The following is a 12550-nucleotide window of genomic DNA, read 5'->3' on the forward strand; positions in this document are numbered from 1 at the left end:
TCAATAAATCATAAAATATATGTAGATTATAAAATAATTATTTTCTTAATGAGCAGAAATTGGCCTCACATTTTAAGTATAAGTTCTTTGACTTTAGTGAAAAAGCACTTTAAATGGGGGAGATGGGTGTTGGAAGAAAATTCTATAAGGAATTTAGTAAATAGAGATCGAATGGGGGAGATGATTAATTTTAACTGAATGGTTAACTGCTTTACCAATGCTGATTGTTTCAAAATAGGTCTGTTTTGTCTTAGAAATAGATAACTTTCTGAGGTTCTTAGAAATAATATAGTTGGCTATAGTTTTTCCTAGCCCTATTCAGTTTGCAGATCTGTTAACTATTCAAAGAGGGCTCAAGATTCCATCCAGTTAAGGTTCCAATTTGAAGAAGCATTACCTGGAACAAAGTAAGATCTAGTGCTAGTTCAGCACTATCTCTAAATTTCATAAAATATAGGTTGTTTTAATAAATTATTTTCAAGAAGTGTCATCTTGTTACTGATTTTGGAGTTGACTGATGCTTTCACATTGTACTAATAATTATAACAAGAGATAACATTTATGGAGGATTTATCAATACTTTGTGCCAGGCACAGAACTAATCACTTTATATACATTATGTTATTAACTCTTAACCATGTTATGAAGCAGCTACTATATTATCTAGTTTTATAGATTGGGAAACTAAAGCTTAGAGAATTTGAGGTAACTTGTCCAAGATTACACAGCAAGTAAGGTTGGGTTGGATAGCTTGACTCTAGATCCCAGCATCTAGATTTCCATGTTATACCACCTACAAAGTACCAAAATAAAGAAGTAATTTACATTTTAAACCCAAATATGATGAAGATATGGTTTCAAAGTTACCTTACTTGAAGCAAATAATTTTCACTCTAAAGGAACTGAAGCAATTAGAAATACCGCTATGAAATGAATCTCAACCTCTTTGAGTATACTCTTGAATTTAAAGAGAAAGAAAAATATCCAGCTACATTAAAGACCACTTAGTGAGGAAGATAATATATTGTCGTAAATTTGTTTATTTTAGGTAGCTATATTGTAATGCAGAACTTAGCAAGAAGAGTAGTAGTTGCAAATTTAGATTCTAGTGATAGTTGCAAATTTAGGTCCACTAATACCAGATTTGAGTGCTTAATAAAGCAAATTGAAATTTTATAAGAAGGAGGGTCATTCAACTTGGAAATCATGTAAACGAAATGGCCTAAAATTTTCTTATTGTTTTACCTACACTTGGAACCCACCAAGTGGATTGGAGTTGGATTGAAATTAGCAACATAGAATCATGCATTTCACATTACCTTGCCTTTCTATGTGTTTTTTGATCTCTATGTAAGTGGACTGATTGTTTAGTAAGTAGGCCTAGACGTTTCCTCTTCATTGGGGTGCAAACAAATGACCTATTATTGATCATGGTTGTTGGTTACTATGAAAACACATAGAAAAAATTTTAATAGATTACACAAAATTTAATTGATATTTTTATCTATACTTGGAAGAATTTTTGTGAACTTTAAAATACTCATACCGATATAGTCTGTCTTTTTTTTCTTAAACAGGTTAGGAGATAAACCTTGAAATTTATTTCTTTGGAGGTTGAAATTTGAGTTAGAATGTTCTGAACATTTAAAACTTTTTTAGGCAATTGGATGCCACTTAATATTACAGAATAATATCTCACAATCTCTTGAATTCTGTTTTTAAGCCCTTAACAGAACTACTTTTATTTCGAGGTGAAGGATTTTGAGTAAATTTATTAGTAAGCTAGCTTTCATGAGTTAGAAATCCTAATGGGAATAAGTAAGAGTCTTTCCTGTGTAGTAGAATAGGGTGGAATTTTAAAGCTGGAAGAGCCTCCTGCATTTCTCCTGCTGAAAAATTGAAATGCACAGAGGTTGATTAGCTCAATATTATATCACTATAACCCAGGTGTTTTCATTCCTCCTCTGGAGCTCTCTCTCCTTCTGTGGAGTTTGTGTGTTTATCTGGTTGTTAGATGAGAGCAAATTTAGAGGCATCCTAGAATGTGTTTATACCTTGTTCAGTAAGTATTAATTTTATTTGATTAATAATTTAAAGAGATTTTAAAGTTTTTTTGATGTATGTTGATTTTTAAAATTTACATTCACTTGGTTTTCCCTTTGTTATTTTTAATTAAAGTAGTGGCTTGTTGTATATTTTTATTGTATTGGTAGCTTACATTAAACAGTATTTTAACTTTTCTGAAATAATTTCTTTCTTGTAATAAATTCAGCCTGTGAATAAATTTAAAAAATTATTTAAAAAGTTATTAATTATAATGGGTAAATGTTGTTCTTTAGGATCATGGTGTCCTTAGATGTTACTCAGATTTTTGGGTTTTGGTCTGTCAGGGAAAGTAATTACTAACAGTACAGGAAGAATTTGCCAAGATCTATTTGTGTTAACGGAAAGAAAGATCTGCCACAGCAGGTAAAGTGCATCATAGTAAACTTCTTTTTTTCTTTTTAAATTAGTGTAATCCCCTACCAGAACATTGTTTTTAATCCCAGGACCTTAAAAAGTGGACAGCTTTATGAAGATGAGTTAATAATCCTTATAGATTGACTGTATAGTCACTGGAAGTTTCTGCTGTGTTAGTGTTTTTAGTCCAATGATTCGAGTTAATTTTATTGCTTAAAAATGTTACAGTGAGATTGCGCAGGGCACTTCTCTATTTTCTCTTCTCTTGTGTAGTTCACACTGCGAGGAGCCTGCAGCCCCATTCTGTAAAAATTATAGTTCTGAGTGTAGGATCTTTTTCCTCTCAAGTCCCGGTTCTTTTCCTGGCAGCCACTATTTTTCTGCTTGGGCCTTGAGTCAAGAGACACATCACATGTCATCACATGGTTCCTTCCCAGGGGAGAACCCCTTAAGGTTGTGCGTCTCTGGTTTAGCTGTGTAATTGCCTGTTAGGGGAGGCCCAAAAGAATTTTTGCCAAACAGTGCATGTATTAGGACTCTTCTACCTGTGAATACTCTGTTTTCAAATCAGACATGTAAGAGATAGCAACAATGTTTTGAAAAATACTAAATGGAAACATGAGGTAGAATACACTTGCTCTTAGGAAGTATTTTTTCATTTATAATTTTTGTTGAATTGAACACATAAATTGAATGTAAACATTTCTTTTCTATTTTGTTTTTTGATTCCACAGTCCATGCTGTAACACTGTTTCTAAATATCTTCGGATGCTTGGCTTGGTTTTGTGTTGATCCTCCAAGAGGGGTTGATTTTGGATTGAGTATCCTGTGGTTCTTGCTTTTTACTCCTTGTTCATTTGTCTGTTGGTACAGACCACTTTACGGAGCTTTCAGGTAAAATGTGTGTACTTTAAAATATGCTCTTTAAAACCTGTGAAGTAAATAATTTGTAGTACACCTTAAAGGGAAAAGTGACATATTTTCATTTTTCATATTTTTTATTATTGTATAATATACCTTCAGAAAAGTCCGTATATAACATCTCTGTGTATTAAGTCCGTATATAACATGCTCGTGTATTCATTTGACTTTGTAACAAATAATATCCCATTCTTTTCTCCCACTTGAGAAAAAGATCAAACATGAAAATGAATGAGGGAAAAATGAGAACAATCTTAGGTCTTAATATTTGTAAAAGATTCTATTCCATATGATACATTTGACTTTAAAGAAAATTTTGCTTTTTATTCTCCCCTTCAGAAAAAATCAGAAGTGGTGATTAAAGCCTAATTTTTAAATGAACCTAGGTAGCCTAGGTAGGGTGAATATACATGTGATATTTAAAGTGAGTCACTTTTCACCTGGCAACTTGGTAATTATTTTCTGTGGAAATTCATTTTTGGTTTTTCAAAATGCAGTAACGTTTTACAACTGTTTAGACTATAAGATTAACTATACTACTTTGCATGGTATATTTTAATCAATGGTTAGGATTAACATTTCTTAAATGCGTGTTCTGTGGGGTATTACTAGGTGTTGTAGAAAAAAAAGTTCATTAGCTTAAGTTTGGGAACAGTGGGATAATAAAATTAAATAAGTTTCTTCATTTTAGAATTTCTTAGACTTCTTTAAGAGCCTCATGTGCTTTGTGATATGACCATGAAACCATTATTTGTGTGTGTGTGTGTTGAGTACCTTGTTGGACTCTTGCTTTAGGAAATAAACATTGGGAAATGCTGATTTAGATGATAGCCCTAGATGAGTCCATGTATTCAATTGTTTATCAACTTATTTTTATTTGAGTAAACTCATTTATGAATAACAAACCTCTTTCAACTCTCAGGTATGAGGAGCAGCATTACTAGGAAATAGGCATGTATTGTGCAGATGACATATTAGGGAAATTAGAGGGCCACATTCAGTTGTTTAACTTTTTTTTTTACTATTTGAACAAAAAATTTGATTATTCAGAATGTGTATCACCACCCCCATCCCCCAAAGCCCTGCCAAATGAAATTAGAAACGCAGATAGGTAAACAGAAAACGAAAAAGAAGGAGAAGGGGGAAGATTAGGGAATTTGGAGAAAAAAGATGTCATTCAACAGAAAACTAAATTGGTTAGAAATGGAATGAAGGGAAGAAAATAGATGGGAGGAGGGAGAGGGAGGAAAATCTTTGGATCTAATGGAACGTGAGAGGTTGGTTATCAAGGAATGGGGAGGGGCACCCCTATAGATGTAGGTTGGAGAAGAATAAAAGGGACCTATTTACTCCTTGTGTGAACAGGAGGAGAGTTACTGCTGCTCTTTTCCTTGTTATCTAAGTCTGGCTCACAAGTTTTTAAATTTTTTGACGTGGCCTCTGCTTGCCTGCTTCCATCGTGTTACCAGTGTATCTGTAATGATGCTTGTGGGTGGGAATGGGGATGTCTTTGAGACTTTGAAAATGACCTGAAACTAGAGACTTTGAATTTTAAGCCTTCTGTGACAAATGTAGCCAGAACAAACTATAAAAAGCCAGTTTTCTGCCATTTATCACTTGAAGTCACTTGGTTCCTTTTATTCCCTTTCTTTGCCAGTGGAAGTAAAAATGCTTTGTGGAACATTTTTACTTCTGGCATTATTAACCCCTGGGCTAAATTCTTAGCTGCATCTCAACCCTTTAGAGTATATGTATCACAAATATGTTAATTATCTGGGCTTTACTGTTTGGAGCAGAACTGAGAGGAATAGTTTTTTTAGGGGAAAGTTGAAAGTATTTTAAATCATTAATTAATATACCTTCTCAGTGTATAACTTTGGCATTTTCTTCACCCAGATTGCCAGTGGTTTCTGGGTCTGTTAAGTCTCTTCTGAAGTATCTGGTAAGCTTTTTTAAACATCTACTGATGACAGATTTCTCCCTTAAATATGGAAATCTTAAACCAGATACATTGGGTATGATTATTTCTATTAAATACAGGGTTTTAAATAGACTTTACGTATTCACGTAAGTGCTTTATTTGAGATCAATTTTGACAGGGATTACTGCCTTTTGAGAAGGGGCAGAGTCACAGGATGTGCAAGTGTTTCATATTCTGTTTCAAGACTGATGATTAAGAAATGAAACACAAGCATCTGAACATATTACGTCAGTAGAAAATGGGTAACTAAAATCTTTTAGGCCAGATGCACATATTTCTTAAACCAAGTTGTTATTGAAAGCATTTAGTTTTTATTAATCAGACTCTGGAGTGAAGCTAAAGTGCTTTTTAAAAGTTTTTCAAGTTTTATTCTTCTCTGACTAATGATGTATTTGCCTCTATTGCCATATTTAAATACCTACTGTGAACTTGATTTCTTCAGGTTTCCCTAAAAGTGAAGAAAAGAATGGTAAGCAATAAGAAAAACATGGCAGGGATTGATTTTAGAATAAACCAGTCATTGCAAACATACAAGTTAGAGGGACATTAGGTCTGAGAATGTGATCAGATTTTTTTTTTTTAGTTGTCTGGTGAATTTTTTTTTTCCCCCCTTGTAGATAGGTGGTAATTCCAAGTTTCTAGAGTAGCTGTTAGCTTTGTCGTGGGATGCTGAAAATAACTAGAGGGCATATTAGGAAGTCTTTATTCTAGAATGATCAGTTCTTTGTTTTTTGTCCCTTAGTCAGTTGAAGTTGCATAGTTGCTTAGTCAGTTGAAGTCAGTTGAAGTTGCATTTGTAAGTTTATCTCCTTCTTTGCCTCCCTGTTGACTCATAATCTAAAAGTAAATCCTTTTTAAAGGTTAATAGTTAACTTTGTTATCAAGAATTTGTTGTATTTTGCTTAATAACATGATGGCTGAGTAAACCTTTGGGAAGAAGCTGGGAAGAAAAATATAATTGTTTTAACTGAATTATAAAATGCCTTTAGATGGAGTTAAAGTATTTGCTAATAGCTTTGGAGCCTACTGAAAAAATTTAAAGCTACATTTAAGTGATTATAATCAATAATCTCATATACTAAATCATACTGATAATTACATTTAATGAGTTTAAAATGTGATAAAGGTTGATTCTCTTTAGGAATAATCATTTTAAAATTAGTTACCATGCATGAGAAGTTGGTTTTCCAGTGTCATCTGAGTTTCTGTTTCAGTATTTCATTTGCAAGTTTGTTATTGAGTTCACTTGATGCTCTTAGGGAGATGTTAAGATAAATAACTAATGATTGTAAAGCAGTTAGAAAATAAGTACTAAGGTTAAATTAATCACTCACTGAATACAGACAGTATATATTAGGCTGGAGATACAAAGAAGACATGGTACTTGCCCTGTAGAAACATATAATATATAAATAAGTTTAAAAGTAGGTATTACTGAAACTTGGCTAGTAGAATTTATACATTAAAACAGAGTAATATTCAAACACCCCCAAAATTTGAAATACAGAGTAATTTAATACTGATATCATACCTCTGATATATCTCTAAATAGAAGATTAGTTATTTTCAAGTGAGTCTTCTTGGATTATCTTTTTGAGGATTTAAGTTTTTAATAAACATTCTTCTCTGAAATCAGAAAAAAGAAAACCCAAGACCTTGTTTTTACTGGAACCACTGAAATATCAGAATGTCCATGAAAAAGATGAGTTTTAAACTGTATAAAATACTGTTCTATATGAATATGACTTCTCTTAGTGTTACTGAACCAAACTTGGGTCCACTCACCTGTGTGCAGTAAAGCCAATCTACTGCCACTGGGTTGTGGTGAAGGAAAGTGCAGCATTTATTGTAAAGGTACCACACAAGGAGAACGGGTGGCTCATGCTCAAAAACCCCTGAACTCCCTGAAGTGTTTCAGCAAAACATTTTGAAAGGCAAGGTGAGGGAAGGGTGTCCCAGGGTATGTGATCAGCTCACACACAATTCTTTGACTGGTTGTTGGTGACGTAACAGGGGTTAACGTTATCAATCCTTAGGCACCAGTAGGTCTGGGGGCTACATGCTCATGCTTGTCAAGTAGTTAATTTCTTCTATTTGGTGGTAGTTTTAGCATCTATAAAACAACCCCAGAAGTGTGCATCAGATATTATTATCTAGGTACTTCAGAGAGGAGCTACAGTCGAGGATATGAGGGAATGAATGGTCTGTCCCTGGAAGGCCCCATAGGGTCCTGCTCAGTTACATTAGTTTTCAACCAAGAAGCTCCTTTTACTGATACATGCAAAGGACTTTGACCTCCCTGAATTAATCCCATTGCCTGAATCTGAAGGAGAATTTTATAGAGAAGTTTCAAGCGTATGTGCTTTTCAAAATTAAGTTTATTAGGTATCAGAATTAAACTCAGAGTTGTCATTTTGTCATTTACATATTTTTTAAAAGACTAACTTTATTCTTAATTTTATGCTTCCACAAATCACCAGGCATTATGTAAATACTTTAAAATATTAGGTAATTATTAATGAAGCAGTGTTTTGTTGAAAAAGTATGATTATTGGAAACAGACTGAGAAAGGGTTAGAATTCTGGCTTCCCCACTTAAAAGCTGTGTGCTGTTATGAAAATGCAGTAAAACCTCTCAGTTTTTTGAGTGTAAATTGGGCATAATATTTGCAGAGTTGATAAGATTAGAGATAATATGTACAAAATATTTGTCTTTAAAGGTGGTCAACAAATGGTAGCTGGAATGTTTTATATTTTTGTTTTTGTTAGGTTTTATCATTTACTTTTGATGATCCATAAAACCATTACTTGTTATGTTATTTTTTGCTGCTTTTAGTTCATTGTCCTTTGGTACCCCAGTCTAACCTGGAGGAATCATAATGTACACTAAAGTGTATGTAGGTTCTTTGTATTGCTTGATAAAAATAAACTTTAAAAAACGTTGTCTGGAGCAGAAGCAAGAAGAGCTACAATCCTGCAGCCTGTGGAACAAAAACCACATTCACAGAAAGATAGACAAGATGAAAAGGCAGAGGGCTATGTACCAGATGAAGGAACAAGATAAAACCCCAGAAAAACAACTAAATGAAGTGGAGATAGGGAACCTTCCATAAAAAGAATTCAGAATAATGATAGTGAAGATGATCCAGGACCTCGGAAAAAGAACGGAGGCAAAGATTGAGCAGATGCAAGAAATGTTTAACAAAGACCTAGAAGAATTAAAGAACAAACAAACAGAGATGAACAATAGAGTAACTGTAAATGAAAACTACACTAGAAGGAATCAATAGCAGAATAATTGAGGCAGAAGAACGGATAAGTGACCTGGAAGACAGGATGGTGGAAGTCACTGCTGCGGAACAGAATAAAGAAAAAAGAATGAAAAGAAATGAAGACAGCCTAAGAGACCTCTGGGACAACATTAAACACCAACAACATTCGCATTATAGGGGTCCCAGAAGGAGAAGAGAGAGAGAAAGGACCCGAGAAAATATTTGAAGAGATTATAGTCGAAAACTTCCCTAACATGGGAAAGGAAATAGCCACCCAAGTCCAGGAAGCACAGAGAGTCCCATACAGGATAAACTCAAGGAGAAACACGCCAAGACACATAGAAATCAAATTGGCAAAAGTTAAAGACAAAGAAAAATTATTGAAAGCAGCAAGGGAAAAACGACAAATAACATACAAGGGAACTCCCATAAGGCTAAGAGCTGATTTCTCAGCAGAAGCTCTACAAGCCAGAAGAGAGTGGCGTGACGTATTTAAAGTGATGAAAGGGAAGAACCTACACCAAGATTACTCTACCTGGCAACAACCTCATTCAGATTTGATGGAGAAATCAAAAGCTTTACAGACAAGCAAAAGCTAAGAGAATTCAGCACCACCAAACCAGCTCTACAACAAATGCTAAAGGAACTTCTCTAAGTGGGAAACACAAGAGAAAAAAAGGACCTGCAAAAACAAACCCAAAACAATTAAGAAAATGGTAACAGGAACATACATATCGATAACTACCTTAAACGTGAATGGATTAAATGCTCCAACCAAAAGACACAGGCTTGCTGAATGGATACAAAAACAAGACCCATCTATATGCTGTCTACAGGAGACCCACTTCAGACCTAGGGACACATACAGACTGAAAGTGGGGGGATGGAAAAAGATATTCCATGCAAATGGAAATCAAAAGAAAGCTGGAGTAGCAATACTCATATCAGATAAAATAGACTTTAAAATAAAAAATGTTACAAGAGACAAGGAAGGACACTACATAATGATCAAGGGATCAATCCAAGAAGAAGATATAACAATTATAAATATATATGCACCCAGCATAGGAGCACCTCAATACATAAGGCAACTGCTAACAGCTATAAAAGAGGAAATCGACAGTAACACAATAATAGTGGGGGACTTTAACACCTCACTTACACCAATGGACAGATCATCCAAACATAAAATTAATAAGGAAACACAAGCTTTAAATGACACCATAGACCAGATAGATTTAATTGATATTTATAGGACATTCCATCCAGAAACAGCAGATTACACTTTCTTCTCAAGTGCACATGGAACATTCTCCAGGATAGATCAAATCTTGGGTAACAAATCAAGCCTCAGTAAATTTAAGAAAACTGAAATCATATCAAGCATCTTTTCTGACCACAATGCTATGATATTAGAAATCAATTACAGGGAAAAAAGCACGTAAAAAACACCAACACATGGAGGCTAAACAATGTGTTACTAAATAACCAAGAGATCACTGAAGAAATCAAAAAATACTTAGAGACAAATGACAGTGAAAACACGATGATCCAAAACCTATGGGATGCAGCAAAGGCAGTTCTAAGAGGGAAGTTTATAGCTATACAAGCCTACCTCAAGAAACAGGAAAAATCTCAAACCATCTAACTTTACACCTAAAGGAACTAGAGAAAGAAGAACAGACAAAACCCAAAGTTAGCAGAAGGAAAGAGATCATAAAGATTAGAGCAGAAATAAATGAAATAGAAACAAAGAAAACAGTAGCAAAGATCAATAAAACTAAAAGCTGGTTCTTTGAGAAGATAAATAAAATTGATAAACCATTAACCAGACTCATCAAGAAAAAGAGGGAGAGGACTCAAATCAATAAAATTAGAAATGAAAAAGGAAAGTTACAACAGACACTGCAGAAATACAAGCATCCTAAGAGACTACTACAAGCAAATCTATGCCAATAAAATGGACAACCTGGAAGAAGTGGACAAATTCTTAGAAAGGTATAGCCTTCCAAGACTGAACCAGCAAGAAATAGAAAATATGAACAGACCAATCACAAGTAATGAAATTGAAACTGTGATTAAAAATCTTCGAACAAACAAAAGTCCAGGACCAGATGGTTTCACAGGTGAATTCTTTCAAACGTTTAGAATAAAGAGCTAACACCCATCCTTCTCAAACTCTTCCAAAAAATTGCAGAGGAAGGAACACTCCCAAACTCATTCTATGAGACCACTATCACCTTTATACCAAAACCAGATAAAGATACTACAAAAATAGAAAATTACAGACCAGTATCACTGATGAATATAGATGCAAAAATCCTCAACAAAATACTAGCAAACAGAATCCAACAACACATTAAAAGGATCATACACCGTGATGAAGTGGGATTTATCCCAGGGATGCAAGGATTCTTCAGTATACGCAAATCAATCAATGTGATACACCATATTAACAAATTGAAGAAGAAAGACCATATGATCATCTCAATAGATACAGAAAAAGCTTTTGACAAAATTCAACACCCGTTTATGATAAAAAACTCTCCTGAAAGTAGGCATAGAGGGAACCTACCTCAACATAATGAAGGCCATATACAACAAACCCACAGCAAACATTATTCTCAGTGGTGAAATACTGAAAGCATTTCCTCTAAGATCAGGAACAAGACAAGGATGTCCACTCTCACGACTATTATTCAACATAGTTTTGGAAGTCCTAGCCACGGCAATCAGAGAAGAAAAACAAATAAAAGGAATACAAATTGGAAAAGAAGAAGTAAAACTGTCACTGTTTGCAGATGACATGATACTATACATAGAGAATCCTAAAGATGCCACCAGCAAGCTACTAGAGCTAATCAATGAATTTGGTAAAGTTGCAGGATACAAAATTAATGCACAGAAATCTCTTGCATTCCTATACACTAATGATGAAAAATCTGAAAGAGAAATTAAGGAAACACTCCCATTTACCATTGCAACAAAAAGAATAAAATACCTAGGAATAAACCTACCTAGGGAGACAAAAGAACTGTAGGCAGAAAACTATAAGATGCTGATGAAAGAAATTAAAGATGATGCTAACAGATGGAGAAATATACGATGTTCTTGGATTGGAAGAATCAATATTTTGCAAATGACTATACTACCCAAAGCAATCTACAGATTCAGCGCAATCCCTATCAAATTACCAATGGCATTTTTTACGGAAGTAGAACAAAAAATCTTAAACTTTGTATGGAGACACAAAAGACCCCGAATAGCCAAAGCAGTCCTGAGGGAAAAAAACGGAGCTGGAGGGATCAGACTCCCTGACTTCAGACTATACTACAAAGCTACAGTAATCAAGATAATATGGTACTGGCACAAAAACAGAAACATAGATTAATGGAACAAGATAGAAAGCCCAGAGATAAAGCCACGCACCTATGGTCAACTAATCTATGACAAAGGAGGTTAGGATATACAATGGAGAAAAGACAGTCTCTTCAATAAGTGGTGCTGGGAAAACTGGGCAACTACATGTAAAAGAATGAAATTAGAACCCTCCCTAACACCATACACAAAAATAAACTCAAAATGGATTAGAGACCTAAATGTAAGACCGGACACTATAAAACTCTTAGGGGAAAACATAGGAAGAACACTCTTTGACATAAATCATAGCAAGATCTTTTTTGATCCACCTCCTAGAGTAATGGAAATAAAAACAAAAATAAAGAAATGGGACCTAATGAAACTTCAAAGCTTTTGCACAGCAAAGGAGACCATAAACAAGACAAAAAGACAACCCTCAGAGTGGGAGAAAATATTTGCAAACGAATCAACAGACAAAGGATTAATCTCCAAAATATATCAACAGCTCATGCAGCTCAATATGAAAAAAACAAACCAATCCAAAAATGGGCAGAAGA

At 34.3% G+C, this 12550-nt stretch overlaps 1 protein-coding gene across 3 annotated transcripts in view; it reads left to right on the forward strand.

Moving 5' to 3' along the window:
• SCAMP1 (secretory carrier membrane protein 1) overlaps nt 1-12550 on the forward strand; it is a 104636-nt gene that overhangs the window by 49640 nt on the left and 42446 nt on the right. For all 3 annotated transcript variants that reach the window (XM_029216960.1, XM_029216963.1, XM_029216961.1), the window contains one exon: nt 3195-3354. In XM_029216960.1, coding sequence (XP_029072793.1) covers nt 3195-3354 — 160 coding nt within the window. The remainder of the gene's footprint in view (nt 1-3194; nt 3355-12550) is intronic.

Source organism: Monodon monoceros, unplaced genomic scaffold (assembly GCF_005190385.1).
Source record: "Monodon monoceros isolate NGI ecotype Baffin Bay Population unplaced genomic scaffold, NGI_Narwhal_1 Super_Scaffold_12, whole genome shotgun sequence".
Taxonomy (NCBI): domain Eukaryota; kingdom Metazoa; phylum Chordata; class Mammalia; order Artiodactyla; family Monodontidae; genus Monodon; species Monodon monoceros.